We start from the raw sequence: 24031 nt of genomic DNA, 5'->3' as shown, positions 1-24031 counted from the left end.
AATGTAGGCGCAAATCTTGAGTGAGTGCACATGACCACCTTCACTTTGTGAATCGTGATGAAAGGGTCTTGAACTGAAAGGGCCAGCAGTTCGCTAACTCTGCTTATTGAGGTGATCGCTACCAGGAAGGCAGTCTTGTAGGTGAGTGCTTTCAGGCTAACTATGCATTGGTTCAAAGGGAGTCCCCATTAACCTTGCAAGTACAACATTCAGGTCCCATCCGGGAGCTGGGTAAGAGATAGGGCGATAGATCCTCTTTAGCCCCGCCATAAAAACTTTCATTACTGGAATCTTCCAGCACAAAACCTTGCTTTGGGACATGGTGTACACTGAAACGCCGCTAGGTGGACTTGTAGGGAATTGAAAACCAGACCTGAATCTAGCAGGTAAGTTAGGTACAGGACAATATGTCTTGGTGTGCAATCAACGGGATTAATACCTTTGTTATTACACCAGATAAAGTGTTTCCATGTACTGGAGTATCAGTGTCTGGTGCTTGGTTTCTGTGCTTCCTTGAGTATGTCCATACATCTTTGAGGCAGTTGGAGGTGCCCAAACTCTGACCTCAGGAGCCAGGCTGCTAAGATGAGTTTGAGGGCAAGGATTTAGTGTCTTTCCCCGGTCTTGGGATAGCATGTTGTAAGGGCATTTGAGTTTCCTGGGAGGGGAGACGGACATTGTCATGAGATGGGAGAACCAAGGTTGGCGGGCCCACATTGGGGCCCTGACTCGCTCTTGGTGCATCTTGTGCACTAGTGTTGAGTAGGGGTGTCGGGGGGGGGGGGGGAAGCATAAACAAATTTCCCTGACCATGTTATCCAGAGACCATTCCCCTTGGAGCGGTTCTGAGGGTACCAGGAGGTGTAATTTAGGCATTGTGCATGCTCCAGAGTGGCGAACAAGTCGATCTCTGGGAAGCCCCAGCCTGCGAAGACGTTGAGTACAATGTCCTCGTGTAGTTGCCATTTGCACTCTATGGGAAGGCGGTAGTCTCTGCTGAGTATGTCCGTCAGAACATTGAGTTCCTCTGGAATGTGTTGTGACAGGAGGATCATCTTGTGTTTGAGATCCCATTTCCATATGTTCTGTGACAGTTTGGACAGCCCTAGAGAGGGAGAACCCCCCCGTTTGTTCTGGTATTACATGGCCGCAGTACTGTCCGTGAGGACTAGAACTGTTTTCCCCTGGAGGTGTGTTTGAAAAGCTTTCAGGGCCTTGAACACTGCTAGCAATTCCAATAGGTTTATGTGATTGGATGCTACCGCTGGGGACCACATGCTGTGTGCTGTCTGTTGAAGGAGGTGAGACCCTCCCCACCCCATCAGAGATGAGTCTGTGGTAAGAGTTGCCTCTACTGCGGGGGTGGTGAAGGGCTTTCCCTGCAGAAGGTATTCCCTTGACCACCACTGCAGGGACTGAACGAGGGCTGCTGAGACAACCACTAGATCATCCCATTGTCCGCTGGCCTGACACCATTGGCTCGAGAGCCACTCTTTCATGGGGTGTATGTGCAAACTAGCGTGAGGAACTAGGTAAATGCAGGAGGCCATCATTCCTAACAGTCACATGGTTTTGCGTACAATCACCTTGTGACTGGCTACATAGTGAGGGATATTGAACAGCATGTTTTGAACCCTCTCGTTGGAGGGAAGGACGAGGCAGTCTTTGGTCCGAATCATAGATCCCAAAAACTGTTTTACCTGGCTGGGGTCTAGGCTGGACATTTTCTTGTTGATCGAGAAGCCTAGGCTGAAAAGGAGATCTCCCGTCTTCCGGGCATTTGTTGGGCATGTTCCGTACAAATCCCCTGTTATGAGCCAGTCATCGAGGGAAGGATAGACTGGAATGGACTGCCTGCGCAGGTGAGCAGCTACTACCGCCAGTACCTTCGTGAACATCCTTGGAGCGGAGGCGAAGCCGAGGGGAAGAACCTCAAACTAATAGCGTGTCCTCCATCATGAACCTTAGGTACTTTGTGTGCTGGCAACATTGAAATATGAAAGTATGCATCTTTCATATCCAATGTGGCCATGTAATCCCCTGCACCAGCAGTGGGATTACATCCTGCAATGTTGTCAATCAGAATATTTGCGGTTTGACATATTTGTTCGCTGGGCGCAGATCTAACACATGGCGCATGGCGAGATCGTTTTTGGATACAAGCTGAATAAATACCCTTTTTTACCTGGTGAATGGGGATGACATTTACGGCACCCTTTTCCAGAAGGATCTGCACCTCTTCCAGCAGGATTTGCTGGTGTGCTGGTGATAGGCGTCTGCTCTTTGGCAGGTGATATCGAGGTGGCCAGTGGAACTCGATGCATTGACTGTGGGTGAGTCTTTAGCACCCACTTGTCCGATGTGATTCCCCTCCCATGTGCGAATGAATGAATGAATGAAAACGTTCTCCGACTAGGGAAGCATGGGAGGGGACCCGGACTGGCGATTCATTTCGATGAGGCCGGGAGCCTGTTGGGGTGGCGTTTCTTGCTCTACCCATGCCTCTGCGCTGTCCTCTCTGCTGATACTGGCTGTTGATACTGGCTGTTGCCAGATTAACCTTGTCCGGAGGACCATGGCGTACCTCCAGTGCCATATTGACCATGGGGAGATCAGGAGAAGGACGGACCTCGAAAGGAAAGAGTTTGAACCTCCCCGCTGTTGAAAAGGTTTGGCTGTAATCTGGTTGAGTGATTTCAGCGTCTCATGTTCTTTTTTAGCAGTCTCTAAGGTGTCATCGACAGCCTTACCAATTAAGATTGACTCCTCTATGGGATTATTTATCAGGGAGGCCTGAGTCTCCGGCTTGAAGAAGAACAGGTTACTTACCAAACTGGTAACGTTCTTTCGATGGGATGTTCCTCCGACGTATTCCACATCTATGACAGTTGTGTCCCACAGCTGTGCCCTTCGGAAACATTTCCCATGTCCCGCGAGGGCCTCCGTCACTGGATGTTATATATGGAACGCACGGCGCCCGTTGCCTCAGTTTAGTTTTTTCCCTCAGAACGTGCGACACCAGTCTCCTGCCAGCATAACATCCTACAGCCTTGCGGAATGGAAGCTGCAATCACAGAGGAAATTCTCCAGAGGGGCAGGCTGGGAGGGTGATGTGGAATACGTCGGAGGAACATCCCATCGAAAGAACGTTACCTGTTTGGTAAGTAACTTGATCTTCGAAGCGATTGTGTACTCCGACGTATTCCAAATCTATGACAGATGCCCAAAGCAGTACCACACTTATGGAGGAGGTAAAGAATTTAGAATGTGAAATTTAGAGTGCCCAATCAAATAGCTGAATAGAGGGCTGCCTTACCAAAGGCCAAATCCTGCCCATGGATGGAGTCCAGGGAATAGTGTTTAACAAAAGTATGGACAGAGGACCATGTGGCTGCTTCATAAATACTGCGAATAGGAACTGTAGAGCAGTGGAAGCAGCCACACCCCTAGTAGAGTGAACCCGTAAACCTACCAGAGGGTCCTTCCCCGCCAAACAGTAGCATTCAGAGATAGTCAAAACAATCCATCTGGACAAAGTCTGTTTGGAAACAGCTTGACCCAAGCGGTGTCCAGCATAATCTACAAAGAGCTGATTGTCCACTCTGACCCGGGACATTCGTGAAAGATAAAAGCTTAAAGCTCTCCTTGGATCCAACCTATGGAGCCTCTCCTCTTCCTTTCTCGGATGGGGAGGAGGATAAAAAGCCGGAAGAACCACCTTCTGGCTCAAAAGAAATTCAGACACAACCTTCGGAAGAAAAGAAGGTCGCACCCGCAGGACAACCGTGCCCTTATGGAAAACAGTAAAGGGTGGCTTGGCAGAAAGTACCTGCAATTCACTCACTCTGCGTGCGGAGGTAACCACAACTAAAAACACAGTTTTAAAAGACAACAGTGTAAGGGCTCAAACAGAGCGCCCATCAGGAACTTTAAAACCAAATGTAAATCCCAACCCGGCACCTAGAAAGCGGACAGTGGAAACTTCTGCAACCTCCGCAACACCTGAGGAATGACGGGGACTGGAGGAAACACATACAGCAGTGGGAAAGACCACTCCACTACGAAAGCGTCCCCTAAGGCTCCTCTTGGTGGAAATTGCGCGAGCAGAATCTCTCACACTTCCAGTTGACACTGGTGGCGAAGAGATCTAGTTGTTGGGTTCCCCAAAGGGCGAAGATCTCCAAAAGGACTTCCTGAGCAAACTCCCACTAGTGAGAGACCATGCTCTGCCTGCTCAGAGCATCCGCCGCTGCGTTTTCGTCTCCGGCCAGATGAACTGCCGAGATCGAGATTTCTTGTTGTATGGCTCAGAACCAGAGCTGCATCGCCTCCCTGCACAACGGGAATGACACTGCCCCCCCCTTTTTTGTTGAGGTAATGCATGGCCACTGTATTGTCAGTCATAATCAGGACAGTCTTCCCCCGCACAGACTGCAGAAAAGCCTTCAGTGCCAGCCCGATGGCTCTCAGCTCTAACAGATTGATGTCGAGTCTGGACTCCAACGGAGACCAACGGCCGCTGGCTGTCAACTTGTTGGCATGAGCACACCATCCTGTGAGGGAGACATCAGTCACGATCGTCACCTCCGGCCATGGTTGCAAAATGGTGCCCCCATCAGATTCCCTTGTTGGCCCACCATAGGAGATCCTGGGCGACTGAGATCGGAATCTGAACGGGATCCGACATCTTGCCGGAGAACTGAGACCACTGCATCTTGAGAGCCCACTGCAGCAATCTCATCCGCAGTCTGGCCTCTAGCATCAGAAAAATGCAGCATGCCATGAGGCCGAGCAACCTTAAGAATTTGAACGCTCGGAGACTCTGGGCACGTTGAAACTTGTCCACCATCTGCAGAAAGTGATGAGTCCTCACCTGGGGAGGCAAACACTGCTCCAGGGACGTGTCGGGCACTGCTCCGATGTATTGGAGCCGCTGGGAAGGTGTCAAATGCGACTTCTTTAAATTCAGGCAGAAGCCCAGCTTGTGAAGGGAATGGCAGGTGACGGACAGATGATCATGGGCTTGCACGGGAGAACGCGGCCTCATCAACCAATCGTCCAGGTAGGGGGTAGACGTGAATCCCCCATCTCCTGAGGTATGCTGCCACCACCACCATCAGCTTGGTGAAGACCCTCGGCGAAGGTCTATCCGAATGGCAGGACCCGAAACTGAAAGTGCGAGTCGCCAGGCGCGAACCTCAGGTACTTCCTGTGCTTGGGATGAATCGGCACAGGAAAGTAAGCATCCTTGAGGTCGAGACACCAACCAATCCTGAAGTTGAAGGGCCTGGAGGACTTGAGAGAGTGACCATCATGAACTTGTCCTTCCTGAGAAGCTTATTCAACCAATGCAAGTCCATGATGGGTCTCAATCCCCCGTCTTTCTTTGGGATAACAAAATAAGGGGAATACCATCCCTGTTCCTCTCTGCTAGAAGCACAAGTTCAGTTTGGTGCCTTTCTCCAGCAGGGATAGGATTTCCTGCGCAAGGAGCGGGTCCGGACGCTTCAAAGAGCTTCACCGGTGGATTGTCGTGAGGCCACTGAAGGAAGGGAAGGCAGTAGCCGTGGGCTATAATATCCAGAACCCACACATCCGAAGTAATGGCACGCCATTCTCCAAGATGCTGCGCAAGTCTGCCCCCTACCGGCGAACCATGGGACATGGCTTCATGACTGAGCGGACGCGGCAGTGCCTGATGGCAAAGAGGCAACTGCCCGAGCGGCAGTGGCACCCCGAGTTTCCTGTTTTCCACCACGGGTACTTTTACGGTGGCCCCTTTGACTGGCATCTCCCTTCGATCTACCAAAGGAGTAGAAACGAAAGAATCCTCCCCTCCATTGCTGTCCCCTAGGACAAAAAGACGGAGGTTGACGTACTTTAGCGCTCATAGACTTCGCTCCAGCTTTGGAGGTCTGCAACCTCTCAAGGCTCTCATCAGCCTTGCTGCCAAATAAATGAACACCATCAAAGGGCATGTTCAGAAGACGGGATTGCACATCAGGAGCAAACCCGACTTCTGCAACCACACAAACCTGTGTAGTACGGTGCTCGCGGCCATGCACCGTGTCCCACCCGAGTGAAGGGCTTCACACATAGCATCCTTGCCGTCACGCACAATGGCTAGGAAGCCATCCCTTTCCTCCCCCTCGGGAATATGCTCAGCTGCGTAGGAAACACGGTCCACAGTGTGTGTGTAAATCTTGCCAGGGCACATGTGGAGTTGACAGCCTTCAGTGCCATGCTCCCTGACGAAAAGACCTTCCGAGCCCATCCGAAGCGCTTGTCATCCCTATCCGGAGGGATGGTAGGGTATGCCTGCTACCTTGAAGTGGCTGTAGCCGCCTGAAGAACGAAACTCTCAGGAGTGGGGTGAGTAGACAAATAGCTGGGGTCGCTAACAGGTGGTCTTTTTTGCCCAATTCTTATTGACCGCCGGAAGCGACTCCGGGGCCTGCCAAGCCTATGACGCCCTTTTTTGCAACTTACGATGGAAAGGCAATACTGGGTCAGAGGGGGGACCTTGGTCCAAGATGTCAGTAAGGTCATCCTGAATAAAATCTTTAGGAGGACTGGACCACCCCAGGTATTCGCAAACCCTAGACATGAGCAGTCTATAGGAAGAGTCCGCATGAGCCCCCGGCTCAGGCCTTCCAAACCCAACTTCCGGAGAAGTATCCAGGCCACTGGCGTCATGTAGGGACTGCTGCAACTCCTCCAATGGACTGTCACCCAACAATCCCGGAGCATCATCCTAAGCAACAGGATCTTCAATGTATAATCTTTCCTCCTCTTCAAAAATGTCAGGCAAAGGCTCGGAAAATCCAGCCACAGAAGAGGGTCTGGCCCCCAATACCATCATCCCAGACGTAGAGGAAGCCCCAGGAAACTCCTCAGACACAGTACGCTCAAAAAACACCAAAGGTGCACAGGGTGCCAAAATCCTTGACGTCGAGGGCATCGTGAACATCGACGTCAAGACCGCCGAAGGCTTCGACACCGGAATCTGCCCCAATGGAATCGACGCTGAGACTTTCGGCGTCGATGCCGCCACAGGCGTGAGCTAATAGGACAGAACAGCATCGTCCAAGTCCGACTGGACTGGCGCCGAAAGAGTCAGCACCGGCGTCGGTACCTCCACAGGCTGCACCGGTCTTGCTGGGGACGAGGACCGAGACCTGGACGCATGGCTCTTACAACTGCTCTTGTCCGCACAGGACCTTGAGGGCTCCCGGTGCGAGTCGTGACGCGAGCCCAAAGGTGTGCGAACCATGGAACGAGAACGTTCTCTGCCGGCTTTGTGAGAAGGCGCGACAGGAACCATGCCATGCGACTGAAAAATCGCCATAATTTGTTCTTTAAACGCCGCCCACTCCTCCGGTGTCAAGGATTTCGTGGAACAGGTGACCGTACGCACGGCACCATCCTCCGAAGAGGACGGGGAAGGAGACCGGTGGCAGCGGTTCCGAGAGTGCCATGAAGACGAGGAATGGCAGGAACCACTCCGGGACCGAGAACCTAGCCTCCTCCTGATGCAGAGATCTCCCTTCGAGTCGTCGGTGGAAACCCTAGACTTCGATCCAGTCTTACGGGACTTTTTCGATGGCTTACCTGCACGGAGCTTCCCCTTCCTTTCATGCAAAGCCTTGGCTGTAAGAGACTGGCATTGGAGCAGTCGTCGGTGTCTTGCGACTCACCCAGGCACCATAAGGAAATACGGAGCGGGTCGGTCAACATCTTGGACTTGCAGTCCTGGCAAGTCTTAAACCCGGACCTTGGAGTCGGAGGGGTCAAAGAAACAGACATTAGAGATTCGAAGAATCCACGAGGCGCGCCGAGTTTCTTTTTTTTTTATTTTTTTATTTTTTTATTTTTTTATTTTTTTAAAAGACATTAGAGTTTTGCTTATAGTTTTACAAAAAGCAAACTTTTACAAAACTTTTGAAAATTTCATATATTATTCATTAAAACTTCGAGTGACAGTTAGATCATCAACCTTTTCTTTTGCAACTTAAAATTTAGCATTGTTAATTCAGAAAATTACATTGTATCTTTATGATTTGTTACTTTGCGCAACCTTCTCATACCCATATTAAGATTGGCCTGCCCTAAACATACCAAGAATTTCGATAGACCACACCTTGAAATACACAGATTTAACTTGTAGGGTTATAATAGACATTTACACTTTCTAACGCATTTTCAATTTTACTCAACAAGCGAGTTAACGAAATGACAAGTACCATACTCCCTCCATACATACAACTGTCCCATAATGATGTTTTGGAAATATCAGTATCTTTCGGAGCAAATTTCCCCAATACATTTTTTCTATCCTGTTAAAAAAAAATGCATTCAATAACAAGATGTTTCATGGTTTCATTAATGTCATAGTTGCAAAAGCGACAGTGTTGATTTGAAAAGGCACCTTTATAGATACGCCACAGGTAGATTCTTTCAAGTGTATGATATTGATTTAATTTAAACCTTAAATATGCTCTCCGTATCTTACTTGATGGACATAACACCAAATACGACGATCTCATAACTCTACTACGTGGCCTTTTGGCATATTCCGCATACAGATGATATGAATTATTACAATCTAAGGTGGTTGACCAGTCCCGATCAAAAAGATTTCTTTTGACTTTTGGGAGTTTCATTACTAGGTCAGAAATTGTGCAGTCACAATCAACGAGGATTAGATTCATTTGATTAACAAAAGCACGCATGGATTTTAATTCGGACAGCACAACCAACCCATATACGTCCTCATATAGAGAATTCTTGTGAGGTGCCATAATATCAGCATAGCGTGATAGTTTTCTCCAAACCCATCTAGCTGCTAGAGATACTAGACCAAGTTCGTGCCTAATTATAGAATTGGGAACTGATATAGATAGCCCCAATACGCTTTTCCACACACTACCCTGAATTTGATTCAGTATGACCCCTACGTCATGAAGACATATATCTAACCCATATAAGAGGATCGGTTCCACTTTCAATAAATAAAAATCAATCAATGGTTGCAACGAAAATTCACAGACTGTTCTTAGCAGGATCTTCATCATCGATACTAGTGGACGGACCTTCATCTTTAGGTATTTCTGCCAAAATTGAGAGAATACTGGACATTTAGGGGATACCCCAGATAACGAATTGAGTTTTCGCATTCGATATCAATGCCATTAAGTTGCCACTTGTACGATTTAATTTTTCTGAAATTTCGGAATACCACAATTTGTGATTTAGAAGAATTGGGTGATAGATTGTGAGATGCTGCATATTTAGCAAATCGATTCAGTTTTAACTGTAGTCCACTAGGAGTGCGATCAAATAGTAAGATATCATCTGCAAAACATAACCATGAAATTTTCAGTTCCCCTAGTTTCACAGGAAACATACCAGATTCATTCCACAACATATCCATATCACAAAGGTATAGGTTAAATAAAGTGGCAGCCATATTACAGCCTTGTTTGACACCTGTCATAGTCATAATAGGAGCAGTTAAGGCGCCATCTTCTGGTTACCCTAATTTGATATGTCGTGTGGTTGTGTAGCATTGCAACTAGTTGAATCATTCTTTTTGGAAAACCAAGTTTTAAGAGTTTTGACCATAAAACCTCTCTTATGACTGAGTCAAAAGCACTGCTCATATCAAGTGCAGCCATATAGACTGTGCCAGAATCTGATATTTTAGTTTGAGCAAATATGTGGGAGATAATGAGAGCGTTTAACGAAGTCCCCATATACTTACGAAACCCTGTTTGAAACTTTGAGAATACATTCTTATTCTTAATAAAACTTTGGAGTCGTTGAAGTAAAATTATAGAAATAACCTTTTCAGAGGCATCCATTAATGCAATTGGTCTGAAATTCGAGGGTAAATTAGGATTCCCTTTCTTATATAGAGGAATTATTATGGCGTTAAGCCAAGATTTTGGGATGAGATTGGTAGATAGAATAAATGCAAATTTGGTATAGAGAATCGCACCCCAAAAATATGGGTCATCTTTTAGAATACAGGCAAGCAGACCATCAGGCCCAGCAGCTTTGGAATAATTGAGCAGATTAATGGCCTCAACAATTTCATTCATAGAGAAGAATATAAGATCCTTACAATGTTGCTCAAGTATACCAGAGTTATGTATCTTAAATTGGACAGGCAAACTATATTTGCATTTAAAATAGTCGATCCATGTACTTGAAGCAATTGGGGAGGCAAAGTCATGCAACAGCGCCCCCTTTTTGTTGTTGAGTATTGCCCAAATGTTCCTGGTATCATGAGTGATGAGATACTTCATCATTTGCTGATTGGCCGATAGTTTTGCGTTAAACTTTATAGATGTGATTTTATGCCTATATTCTTTTAAGATTCCCATCTTTGTGGAGTGATACAGAGAAAACTGTAGATTTTTTTTCTTTAAAGCACGTATAGATCGATTTTTTTCCCTCTTAATTGCTGCTATTTCCAAATTGTACCCACTCTCACCTGCTGGGTTAAGTGATTGATCTTTTTGGACTAGATAGTGAATGTGTTTTTTGATTATGAAGGAATTCCAATCCTCTCTTCTATGTGCATCAAAAGACATTTCAACCCTGTTATAAACCCGAATCACATCTCTATGAACCAAAAAGGAAAGCTCTCTACACATTTTAGGAGACCAGCCTACAGAATTCTGTGGTCGATGGAGGGTCACCAATCCCAACGCTGCTTCTTTATTTAAAGATGCCAGGTCACATCTAATACTTGTACTTATTGGAAAATGGTCACTCATAGTTTGATTGTGAATTAAAACATTATTTGCCAAAGGCATGCATACGGATGAGACAAAAAAGTAGTCTATATATGTGGAGTGAGTCCCCCTCTTCCAAGTTCCTTTATCGTCACCAATAAGAAATTCCAGCAATTGGAGATTCCAATCTTTAAAATATGAGACCCAACGCTTCCCCATAGATTCCGAGGCTCTCGAAGAAGACTTGCACTTGTGAAGTAACTTAGATGAAGTCGATAGGCAGACAGCATTAAAGTCGCCCCCAATAACAATCGTATATTTTGGGTTTCTAACCATGGCTTCCTCGAGTAGCTCATCCATGTTATCCAATGCAGCCTCAAGCGATACGTTGGCAGGGTTGTGGTACACACATACCAATAACAGTATATTGGACATTGCACCTGTAAGGATAGACTCAACTGCCAACACTCCGTGTTTTGCGTACATAACCTTTGAAATGTGATTTATGTTGTTGTTGATGAGTATACCAATACCTCCAAGTGGTCGACCAATTACACCTCTCACAGCAGGTACACAAAAGTTGGAGTAACCCTCAATATTCAATTTGTTGACACACATAGTTTCTTGTAAGAATATAATAGTGTGAGGACCCATTGGAACAAAATGGGATGACCATTTCTCTAGGTTACTTTTCCCACAACAATTCCAAGATATTATTTTAAGATTCTGAACCTTCTGAGCTGTGACATTATTTGTCTATTGTTTGTTTTGCTTGTTAGAAAAATCAAGAATAGAAGACATAAGGGGAGCTAGCCAAGAAATGTTCGAAGTGGCTGCCATCAGCTCAGAAATTTTTGTAATTAATTCAACAGTATGTTCGGAACCAGCTGATGAGTTTGCTCGAGTGGAACCACTCACAACCTCAGGTTCTAACATTTCATTCAGAAATATCTCAGCTTCTTTAATCGTTCTAAATAGATATAGGGTTAGCCCGCTGGAATTGAAATCTTCTCTATGGTCCCACAATAACCGGAGTATCATCGCTGAATGTGGGGCACAAATCATTCTGAGATTGTTATGGTTTGCCAGCCTTAACCACTCAATATCATCCATGCGGAGGGTTCTTAGGTTAGGGCTCTCTCTAAAGATATTAAACAAAAACGATCAGTTCAACCTTTGCTTACCATTAATTGCCTGATCACTAGACCAGCCTAGAAAATATCTTACATTTCTTTCAAAAACAATTGATTTCTTCTTTTTCATTGCTGCCTGGTGGCAGAGGCTTATTCTCAACTGATTCTCTAGTGTCAATAGCTTCCATTGCTGCATTTATAAATGCCCCCTCAAAATCGTTTGAATCGATTTGGCTTACTGGACAATTGTCGTTATTTTCAGATTCCTCGTCAGATCGGGGATTATCTGTGTTCCTTGCAGAACTTATTTCCGTCAACATAGCACAGGCCTTTTTTTGTTTGGTAACTGCCCCGGTAAGCTTATCTGGAGCAGAATCCTTCATTTGTCCCTTAACCGTGGTTTTTTTTTCAATGATAGGATAAAAAGTAGAAAGCCTGCCTTGTGCCATCTGTCCTGAATTAACCAATCCCAACTCAACCACAGATGACTTCACAAAAGTTCCCGTTTTTTTTGATTGAGAATGGGAAGCAGTTGCAGGATCCACATTTAGGACTAATTCATCATTCAGTTGAGTCAAGTCAATCTTTGAAGCGTTTGCAGAGCCTACGTTTGAATTTGAAGACTGCAACTCATCCAAGTCAACGGCAATAGCCTCTCTCTTTTTATTTTTTTTATTTTTTTTGCTATCGACCTGGCTCGTTTTTTTTGCATCCAGTGTTGATAGCTTTTTTTTCAGTTTGTTTTCTCTTTTAATTGCCCTAATATGAGCTTGCTTCATTTTGTGTGACATAAAAGGTAACTGTGACCCTTCAGAATCAATGTCCTCACACTCAGTACTCACTATAACTCCCTTCTCACTAAATTTCACCAGATTTTCAGCGAGAATAGATTTGTTTCTCCGTTGTTCTTCTTTGGCTTCAATTATGACATTTACCAGGGTAGAGGGGCTATTAGGTGTGTTCTCTTTTGGGATTGACATAGAACCAATAGCATCAGCGTACTCTTCAAGACGTCCCCCACCAAATTTTAAGTCTAAATGTTGCCTTGTTAATAAACGAACTAACTCATCTAGTATCCGAGAGTTCTGTTTCACTTCATCCACTAAAGCAGTAGAACCAGCATAAGTCACAGAGGAACATACCTGCTTTGGTCCTTCCACTACAGCTCTTGCATACGTGCGTGAGTCAAATGCCACAATTACAGAAGAATCATCCGTTTGTGTATATTGATTCATGCGCGTTTGGTCGTTAATTGATAGAGCTTTCAGGAGGCATGCATCTATAAGTGCCTGTTTCTCTGATTGAACAGCAGATTGCGAAGTCAGCATACCCTCAATTTTGGAAACATTGTTAGTGAGAGTTAACACTATTTCTTTTAGGGAGTTGATTTGCATGTGAGTTAAGTCATGACCCTTATCCAAGAGATTTAAGAGAGATGAAATCACCGGAAAATTACTTAGATCATCATCTTTATTTAGATCCTTGGAATGAGATTGTTGGAGTTTGACTGGTAGTGATCGTGCCCCTACCTCGTAGCACAAATCTTCATCAAAGGTCTCATTCACCATTTGTTTGGGGGCTGAAATGGGGCCTGGAGCAGTAGAGGTTTTACAGAATATAGGCGAGCTGCAGGAAGGTCTCTTTGCACGTTCATGATGGTAAGAATCAATACATGCAGATGAATGGATAGAGGGCCCATCGTGGAGATTATGCAAACAGATGCGTTCAACCTCCGAAGGCAAAAATACAACAGGTGAATTCGGAGTCATTGAAATCCGGCAGCGTTTCTCCCATTCGCCAATCAATGCGGGGCCCAGAAAAGAAACATCAGAAATAATATTAGATGCCACATAGGTTTTGACATCTTGCTTAGTAGCTGCCAAATTCCCTGCTAGCTCCTCTGAATTTGCTATATCATCAGTATTACAAATGGTAGGCTTTTTAATTGATTCACCATCTGCAGGAGGAGCGTTAGATATGCAAGATTGTAATTGATTGCAATCATCATCGTTTGGTTCTACTGCTAATGGTTGCAGGCTATACGGGATGTTTTTTATATCGTTTAAACCATCTTCACCAACCGCTGCAATTGAATTTAGATCCATATCGGAGTCATGTAGTAGCACTGGATTAGAGACATTCATCCCTGCGTGAGAATTACCTTCAGCAAGACTCTTACTGCTTCGCAGACTAACCACCATTATAAAGCCTACACCACACAGTAGCTAATTCTCCTCTAACAACAAAGATACCAATATCAGGAGGCCCCGCGACCCGCACCGCGAACAGCAAACAGTACTTGTCCTGTACTTGGTGCGTGGCGCAGGTGCGCGAGGCAACCAGTACTTGAGGACGCAGGTTGCAGGGCGTGACACGATAAAGGGGGCGTGGCCTCCACAACAGGAAAGACCTTTGCAGAAGAAAGCAGAAAAGGCGATTTTTAGTAAAGGAGCACAAAAGAAAAAACTGCCATGCACAAGCCATAAAGCAACACTGCTTACAGCACACAATTTGTAAGGGGCAGGGTTGTGAAAGGCACAGTTGTGCAATGCTCGAGTTGTGGAGCAACACAGAGAGCCCTCTGTGTGTAACACTAATTTAAGCAAACAGTCACCTTTGGGTCAGGCACGTTGGTGCACCCTTAAAGGACGTCCTCCAGGCCGTGACAAAGGCGTTGGGCAATTCCGTGCACAATCCAAAAAGGTCCAAGATGAATAAAGTCACGAGTAGAGAGACGAGGCAGCAACAGCAAACAGTACTGTCCTGTACTTGGTGCGCCGAGTTTCACGAAGCTAACACATTCGCTGTCGGAAAAAACGGAACTGAGGCAACGGGCACCGTGGGTCCTATATATAACATCCGGTGACGTCGAACCTCAAGGGACATGGGATCGTCGCAGGACCCCCTCTGCTGAAAAGTTTCCGAAGTGCACAGCTGTGGGACACAACTGTCATAGATGTGGAACACGTCGGAGGACACAATCCCTTTGAATTAATTTTTTTTCCCAGGCGTGTCTCTTGAGGAGAGTCCCTTGTGCCAGAGTGCATCCTGCCGTTTCAGCAGCATCTAGTGTGTTCTGTAAAATATTATGGGTCACCCGTCTACCCTCAGTGACGACTGCCAGCAGACATGGGTTCAGGGACCTCTTGGAGGCCTTCTTGGTACAGGCCCCACGTAAGTTGCAGTAACTAGCGAGAAGGGTTGAGTTATTCGTGATTCTGGTGGAATAGGCCGCAGATGTGGTAATACGTTTGGCAAAGGTATAGAGTTTTTTAAAGTCCTTAACCTGGGGGAGCATCTGCCATGGACAGTGGCACCCCTGGCCTTTTTCTGGTGGTTTTAACAACCAGAGAGTCCGGTGTGGCATGACCTCGAATATACATGAGAAGGAGAGGAGTGAAACAGTTTCTCAACCCGAGGGTTGACAGCCCTTGTGAGGTAAGGGCAATAAAGAAGGAGACAGGCGTTTCTTTATGGAGTTGAGCAGCGAAATAGCCTGACTAGTGGGAGGTTTGTCTTTGAGAAGGTCCTCAACTAAGTCTGAGTCTGGGGCAGCCTCCTGTATAGTAATCTGAAAGTGATCTGCGGCTCTCTTCGGGATGGCATTAAATACCATCTGGTCATCTATTGGCGATGACTGCCTTTGATGAGGTGAAGAAGACGGGTGGAAACAAATAATGTCTGGGGTATGAGTGGGTCAGAGCTAAGACCCCTGATCTGGTGGCTGAACTTGTTCCCAATCTGGGCCCTGGTAAGCAGTGTCCTGATCAAAGGATTGTCCTCATATGTTTCTTCTGGTTCAGAATATTCAAATACCTCCTCTTGATGGATTTGAGACTGAATTGGGAGCTTCTGCAACTTTGGTGGAATGGGGCAGGAGTACTCCTCCCTAGGCCTCTTGGGATTAATGAATTTCTCAGAGAAGTCTATGAATTGGGACATATTATCCATATAATTCTCAAATCTCTGCCTAGGCCGCAGGGATGATGCAGCGGGGTCTGGAGGAGGGAAAGGCTGTTCAGAAGGGGGAGATTTACCTAGTAAAGCCGTAGAGAGGGGCTGGGAGTCTTCTGGATGGGAGGGGGCGCTCCTGGGCTGTTCCGCTGCCGAAATAATAGCTGCGAGACTCTTGCGTACTTTCAGTGGCTGAACGATGAGCTGTGACATGGCCACAGGCGTCGGCGTGGTTGCCGACTCTGTCGAAGCCTTAGGTGCGAGTGCCCCTTTGGACGACGTGTCGGTAGCCATGTGCCTTTTTATGAGGACGCCTGTGTGGGAGGAAAGCCCAGTCGCACGCTGAGAAGACTGTTGCGGGGAGGGAGCCGGACCGCGAGGTTTGGCATTTGGCAGGCACTGTCAAAGTCTTCGGCAGGCCTGTTGGCATCTGGCACTTCTTCGATGTGTCTGTCGAGGAGGCTGTAGGGGTTGTGTGTTTTGCCTTGGGTAGTGCACGTGTGGCTGGGATGTGAACTCCCCATAACAGAATTGGTGGTCTGTCTGTTGGGGATGGGCATCTGGGAACCGCAGGGTTCCTCCGAAAGATCTATGACTTCGGAATCGGAGCCATGGATGCTGCTGGAGTCCTCGTCATCTCAGGCGACGGTACCTACGGTGGAACAACTTTCGGCCTGCATCGCGTAGGCCGTCCACCGTTTTGTCTGCCAGTCCTTTAGCGTCTTGGGATGAAAGAGTTTGCAGGACTTACAGGGACGCTTGTCATGCTCACGAGGTAAGCACCTATTGCATTTGCGATGGGTGTCTTTCCATGGGAATTTTCCATTGCACGACAGACACAATGTAAATGACTTCCTCTCCATAGCAGAGGTAGAAGGTGGCAGTCAGACCAATGAGGGAACGAGGAGAGAAGGAAATGCATTCTCAAAAGAAATCAACCCGGGGCCCCACTCTCCGACTGTAAGGACCTGGCCGGGGTGCTGAGGCCACGCTGTCGACAGACGTCGAGCAATGCTCCAGTCGCCAAACAGCAGTTTATGTCTTTGGCGTAGGACTCCACAAGGTAGTAGTCGAGAAGAAGTAGCAAAGACTAGACAACCATCAGTCGTGGGACAAAGAAGTAAGTAATGAGCAATATGAACTCTTGCAAGCTGCGCATAAGGCGACCAACTAGTTGGGTGGAAAAAAACTATCTGAGGGACCTCGAAGCGTGAGGGATTATGGGTACACTACACATCACGTTGGGGATATTGTTACAGTCACGCCCATGTCAACGTCCCCTTTCGATCTTCTAAAGAAAGATGCGATACTTTGCGATTACCACATGATGTCAGACTATATGCACAGCATGTCATTCCAAGCAGATTAACAAGCATCAGAAATAAAATATACCTCTGGTGAGGATGTTTCAGATATTCCTTTATTCAAAGCAGAAACATGGTACCCTGCATTTTAGCCCACCAACTTCCCTCCTGAGCTCTTAAGATGAACGCGCGACCAATACTTGAGCCAAAGGAAGCTTAAGGAACCCCTTCTGTGCTCATTCTGCTAGACATCTCAGCCACTTCCGACACCATCAGTCACAAAATCCACCTAAAAAGACGGCAAGATATTGGTATTAAAGAAACAGCTGTAAACTGGATCACTCATCTCCTTCACAGAACCAACTATCTTGGGCGCAAACACTTTCCGGCCTTTCCAATTTAGCACCAGAATACGGCAAGGATCACACACTCGCACCTCTTCTTTTCAACATCTACACAACAGCCCTACTAGACATCAATACATCTGGTATCTCTTGCTACAACTACATGGATGGCACACAAAGTATCTACACATTTGTGAACCATCCATCCTAAAATGCGCCAAACATCAAAAACTGCCTTGCGCAGGAGACTAAAACTTAACCCTAGCAAAACAGAATTGAGGTTCTGTAATCCTACAGGTTCCAACGCCACCCCAATCCCTTGGCCTGACTAGATGGGTCCTTGCCCAAACCAGTCAACCATAATAAGAAATCTTGGAACGACAATGGAAAAACCCTCACTCTTGATCCACGGGTAAAAGCCATTGTCAGAAGTCATTTTCCAAGTTGCCCAAGGTATGCCGCATCTGACCTTACTAACAATCACCCACAGGGACATGGCCATATTTTCTCTAATACTATCCAAACTAGTTTATGCAAACAGCCTCTATCTCGGACTCCCAGATTACCGAATGAGGAAACTTCAAAGAGTTCAAAATGCAGCAGCAAGACTACTTCTCAGAAGGAAGCAATTTGAAAATTTCAAGCAGGTATTATGTATTTTTCACTGGCTACTGTAGAGGATCTGAAGAAGGACAAGGAGGCTGTGAAGGCATTTTAAATCATTAATTTTATTCTAAAATAAAATAGGGCCTAACTCTACCTATATCTATGTGGTGCTCCCTACCTATTTGTCTAACTAATGTACTCTTCGGTCAGGATGAATGTCCAAACACAAGTCCGTCCACTGTTCAATACTAACCTATCGGACCCTACCACTGATGTAAATAACTAAGGACAGAAGAATGACTCAATTCTCCCAGTTGCTACATTTTCTCACATGGTTCCTTCATTCCACTCAAACCATACGCACATAGTCTCTTGTTTTCCTCTGCATTAAGTCTGGTAACTCTTGTAGGGAACAGATAGTCTTCCTCTCTTCTTTTAGGTCAACAATCTTACTTTTGTATAAGTTCCTTTGCACGTTTTTCCTCGTTCTATCCTCTCTTCCCAGAGTGCGGTTTCATATATGAGCTTTGTCTTTCTGGTCAACTGGGTGTTTATTTCCCAAATGTCTTTATTATATTCTCTTTCTCATCTTGGGGACCTGGGCTGACATTTCTATCCCCCCCCTCCCAAGCAACGAGTTTTCAACTCTACTCGTCTTCCACTGAGGGGAGCCTTCCTCCGTCAGAGGTAAGTTTCAACACTACATTCCGGTCCACAAGTGCTGCATTAGTGCTAGTCCCAACCATTAACAAGAAACGACAAGGAGGATCCTCTTTTTCAGCTCTAGCCAGGATACAGTTGAACACCCTACCCAAACTTCTCAGTCTGGAAGTGAACCACCTGACTTTCAGGAAACGACTCAAAGGTTGTCTTTTCAACCAACCACTTTGAAATAAATGAAAAATAATAGCAACATACTAAACCGGTGCACCTGGTACCTGGGCTTATGTATGACAAGCAATTTTTGAAACTCTTGGCACTACCACCTGTCGGAATCCAATTTAATTCATGGAACCTCTGCTGTGTGACACTGGCCCGTACGTTAATCTCTGTCAAACCTACCATCAAGAGCCAGAAAGCAACAACACTCTCATCCACCCCATCTCTCAACAAACTCCTGACTACTAAAATCTTGCATTCTTACACCTCTCACACTCCTTCAGATGACCTCCAGGTCTAGTGTACTTCACAGATTCGACCCTATTCATCTTCTATCAACAATCATGCTCACAATGTTTGCATTCCACAATCAAGGGGCTGCCCACATGGCTAACCTACCTAGTCGGTACCGACCACAAACAGCACAGAAGTAACTGGTACTTCTGACATGCATTCATCAACGGCAAAGGATTCTGCATCTGCCTTCCCGCTATCTGACTAACACCCTGAACTCCAATCTTACAGAACCATGTGCAGCGAGGCCAACTTTATTGGCAGAATGGCGCTACATAAGACAACTTTACATTAGATTACTGTCCGACCCACTTCGGCCTCACTTTAGGGTTCTGGGGAACATTCCGACAGTCATACAGTGAGATGGCAGAGGGTTTATCAGATGAATCTTGAAAAAGGAGGACAGAGCTTACCAATGCTTAGAGACTCCTTCTGGTACTCCTTGGTGAGGTGAGAGCGCTGAGTCATGGAGAACACATAGCGCTCCAAAACATACCAACACATCTCATAGTAGTACGGGTAGCGAAATTTATTTGGCACCTGCACATAGGAAGGAAGCAAAAAATACACAAATGTCACTAATGAGAAGAAACAGGCAGCTAAACAAATGTAGGTCAAGATTGCTCTGCATTTGCAATTTGGAATAGGGCTCTTTATGCACACAGAAGATAGACTAGGGGTGGGTGAATGTGTGTGCATGTGTCTGACAATATAGTCCCAAATACAACTTTATAGTTAAGATTAAATAGAACTGTACAAAGGAAAATGCTAAACTGTTTTCCTCTGTAACCTTTGTTCTTGTTCATGAAAGTTCATCCAATCTGGTATGCAAATGATCTCACCAAATTTAAACACTTATGCCAAATTTGACAATGTAATGTTTTCAGGCATGTTTTCAAAAATAAATAAATTCTCCACGTCTTTCCCTTAAATATTTTTTCTAAGAGTTATTTCCTAAGTACATGCCTTGGGTAACCTTTGCATTATTAGGCAATACTGTGGATTGAATAAATTGTAACTGTAACTTGATCGTACTACAGAGTCTTTGCCAGATACTCGAGGACTGTGCGCTCCAGGGAATCCCTGTGGGATCACAATCACAGACCCTTCAATATGGCGCGGGATCGTTTTTCATTTTTTCACCTTCCTAATCGACGTCATGATGGACGAAACGTACGAGTCAGCGACGCGACTTCAAACATTAACACAAGCCGCGTTGCCATCTGAGCATTCTGCGGAGCCGACTGGCTATTGCGAGCTAGGATTTTACACGCCACTGCCCCTAACCATGAGGTAAGAGGGATTTACATACCGAGCTTAACTATAACAATGAGGCAGTGTCCTTCCCAGTCAGGGATACGTATACTGGTACAGATATCTATTGCGTCATGCCCTCCTGACAAGACCCCCAATAAAGCACTAAAAAGTAAATCATTTCGAAATTGTAAATAAATGCTAGCGCTTTGCCAAGAGTCTCATAGTTTTACATGCTCACTCTAGGCTTTCCGGAACGCCTCATTCATGGCATCCGTTAAGAAGCAATTTAGAAGCAACTTTTTAAAGTTGAAGCTGTCCTGTCCAGATGGACCGACAGATTGGGGACTGAACATACTAGGGTAAGATTCCCCCCCCCTTTTTTTTTTTACAACATGTGAGTAAGAGGAGCTGAGACACAAACTGACATCTACACATTTGTGTCCTTGTCCCATTCCACCCCGCACCCTGTTTCGTTCCATCTGCAGGTGGGGTACTGTTAAACAGCCACAGACATTAATGCTGCAAGTAACCACGATACAGCACACCAGATAGTGCTGTGTTCCATTGGCCCTGAAGAAAGTGGTACAACGCTTATATACCACTGAAGCTGGAAGGCCGAAACCGACCTATGAGAAAGGAAATAACCAGTAACATGATAAAAGGTTGCAGATCTACCCTCTGAAAAACAACAGACGAGGTTGAGTAATATACTCCACACTATGCAATGAGTCCAAAATTAACAGATTCTAGCATAGTGTATGGGGTACCAACACGAGACAACTCGGTCCAGTGTTATTGTGACTCTATAGCAAATACATAGAGATAGGTAACTATTTTAACAGACTTTGCAATTCTCTGCTTTGCGTAGAAAGCAAATAAAAGGGTAATTATTTCAATTGCATAGCAGGAGCAACATGCTACAGCCAATTAGACATGTGCCCCTTAATGAATATTTTAAATAATTCCGTTTAGACAAGTGATAGGGCAAGCTTCTTTATGTATCCCCTCACCCTAGATAAGCGGACCATCAGCGCTGCCTAGGGGTAGAATACACAAATTTGTGAATGATAAAGACTAAAAATACCTAAGATTTAAGTGTGTGACAATGTTTTCAGGCTTACGACTACTGAAACAAAAACATTTTGGAAAGGGAAATTCTCTAAAGGTCATTATCTAGCCTTCATATCTAACATTGTCACTTCAATTTTCAAGATTTTTGGCACATCCCCAGGCCTCAGATTGGGGTAGTGTACAATGCACAAATGTTTTCAAAATCGATCAATCATTCTTAAAATATTCACATTTTAAGGGCAAAAAAAGGTATTGCTATTTCCATACATGTGAAGCAGCCGCGGAGGAAGAAACCAAATGAAAAATAACATAAAAAGCAAAATCATCTGCAGACCCTGTAAGGGATATTCGTACACAGCTCTCTGATGAGGGGCATGAAAAGATCTATAATATTGATACACCAGTTTCCGCCACACGATACACCAAAATTTGCCTATGGGGGAGAAATGACAGTGCAGTCTTGTATTCACTCGGAGGAAGGCAAATGGCTAGAAGGTACAGTTTGTCCCACTAGCGAAGTCAAGACATTTCACTACACAAGTATACCGGAAAAATATACATACATAATATAGAATTACACAATAAGAACCATAAACACAAATAAGTCCTATAAATGACAACACAATAAAAGCAATATGCATAAAAACACTATTAGGGTTTTACAACAGGCACATACTACTCCTATTGCTAATTTAAGATAATAGCTCATGGCAAAACTCTACACATTATAATGCAAAGGGATGGGGAGAAAAGGGATAAACAAACAGACTGATATGTACATACAGATATCATGGAATTACCAGACCATTATATGAGTTGAACAACTGTTCCCCACAACCTCAAATACATTTTAGGACAACTAAACCTAAAAGGTCAAATGTTACCTACATATATAAGGCATTATATAAAGTGAGTGAAAGGGTTAAAATAATTTGAAACCAGGCCATAAAGCCATCCAAAAACGGAGTAAAATTCGACACAATATACTGGGCCTAATTACGTCCCAGTTCACCCCCATATAGATGTAGAAACATAGTAGCACAATTTGTATAAAGTGTCCAATGGTATCCTATGGGGAAAAGTGTGAACTGCAGTGATTTATTACATACAATTCCCTAATAAATCACAGGTAATTTCCAAATTCAAATGTTTTGGTAATGAATTCCAGGGACCCAATGGGAACCAGGAAAGCATATCCAAGCCCAGGTTAGTACCCGTTTTCAGGAGTGCAAAAATGTGTACAAAGATTTGCCCATAAGAAAAAAACTGGACAATTGCATAAGGCCACCGTTGTGATATGTCAGGTTAGTACCATTTCTACCCCACAAGTACAGCCAAAGATGCAACCAAACCCAGGAACAATCATCAAAGGGGATCCCCCTCGTCCTAAGAATAGCGTTTCCGAGACCCCGACCGTCAGAGGGATGCAACCAGAGCAGGGTTACAACAAATGCAAATCAATGGTGGGTACGAAAACCTTTTTATTATGTGGGTTTGTTATGTGACCATGCTGTCCCAATGTGTGCAACATTTATCCACGAACATCTGCAATTTAATTTAAACGTTGCTTTTTAGGCGATATACAGGTATTTCTAATGGGACTAATCTTGCTATATTTACTTTGATCCTTCACACCTTGTTTCTCGAGCTTATATGTATTAGTTAAATGGCACATGAGAATTATCAACAAACTGTGTAATGGCCTTTTTGTGGTCATCTGTTGCAGGGCGGCTCGGATGGTGAATTTGAGGATGCGATAATGGAAATTCACAGCTATGTGTAGCGATGAAAGATGTTACTCTCTGTCATCGTCGGGTGGGATCTTTCTGGAAGTAACTGATTAGGTGATTAAAAACAGGGGGCATGTGCATAAACAAATTCGTTTTCTATCCATTTTTGTGACCTGGATAGTGGAAGAGAGCCCCCCCATCCCCTAATTATATTACCGTCTGAATTCCAGAATTTTCCTAAGTAGGTTTTTTTTTACTTGTGTCACAAAGTTATGAAGGTGGCAGTCTGGTTGTTCTGTGTTTCTTCCGTTAGAGTAAACATGCTGTCCTCTTGTCTACAAAGACAAGCTGTTCCTGACCTTCAAGGTATCTGAAAATCATTTTGTGAGCCTGATTTCTCTGACAATTTGGCGCTGTGACTCAGACCTGTTGCTTTCTCCTTAACTACCGAATAGAGAGGTAAGGAGTCCTATTCAAAACTCGAGTGTGGAGGTTAGTAGGAGGCTGACTGTAATATATGCTTCTTCACAGTCGCACAGAGAACTCATAGTTATAGTACAGCAGTGGGTCCATACTCAAGAGACTGTTAGAGGGTTGGCCCTATTTAATAGCACCAACTATTTTGTCTGGGCCTATTTAAAAGTCAAAACACACCATCAAATGATCATCATGTCTGGTGAAATGAACCTGGAATCGGTGCTGGACTGGTAAGGTATA

At 45.1% G+C, this 24031-nt stretch overlaps 1 protein-coding gene across 6 annotated transcripts in view; it reads right to left on the bottom strand.

Annotated features, from left to right (window-relative positions):
• Positions 1-24031, bottom strand: part of KDM2A (lysine demethylase 2A) — a 1348567-nt gene that overhangs the window by 518165 nt on the left and 806371 nt on the right. For all 6 annotated transcript variants that reach the window (XM_069628943.1, XM_069628942.1, XM_069628941.1 and 3 more), the window contains one exon: positions 19670-19796. In XM_069628943.1, coding sequence (XP_069485044.1) covers positions 19670-19796 — 127 coding nt within the window. The remainder of the gene's footprint in view (positions 1-19669; positions 19797-24031) is intronic.

Source organism: Ambystoma mexicanum, chromosome 12 (assembly GCF_040938575.1).
Source record: "Ambystoma mexicanum isolate Mex_15411 chromosome 12, UKY_AmexF1_1, whole genome shotgun sequence".
Lineage (NCBI taxonomy): Eukaryota > Metazoa > Chordata > Amphibia > Caudata > Ambystomatidae > Ambystoma > Ambystoma mexicanum.
This window is presented reverse-complemented; position numbering and strand designations above follow the sequence as displayed.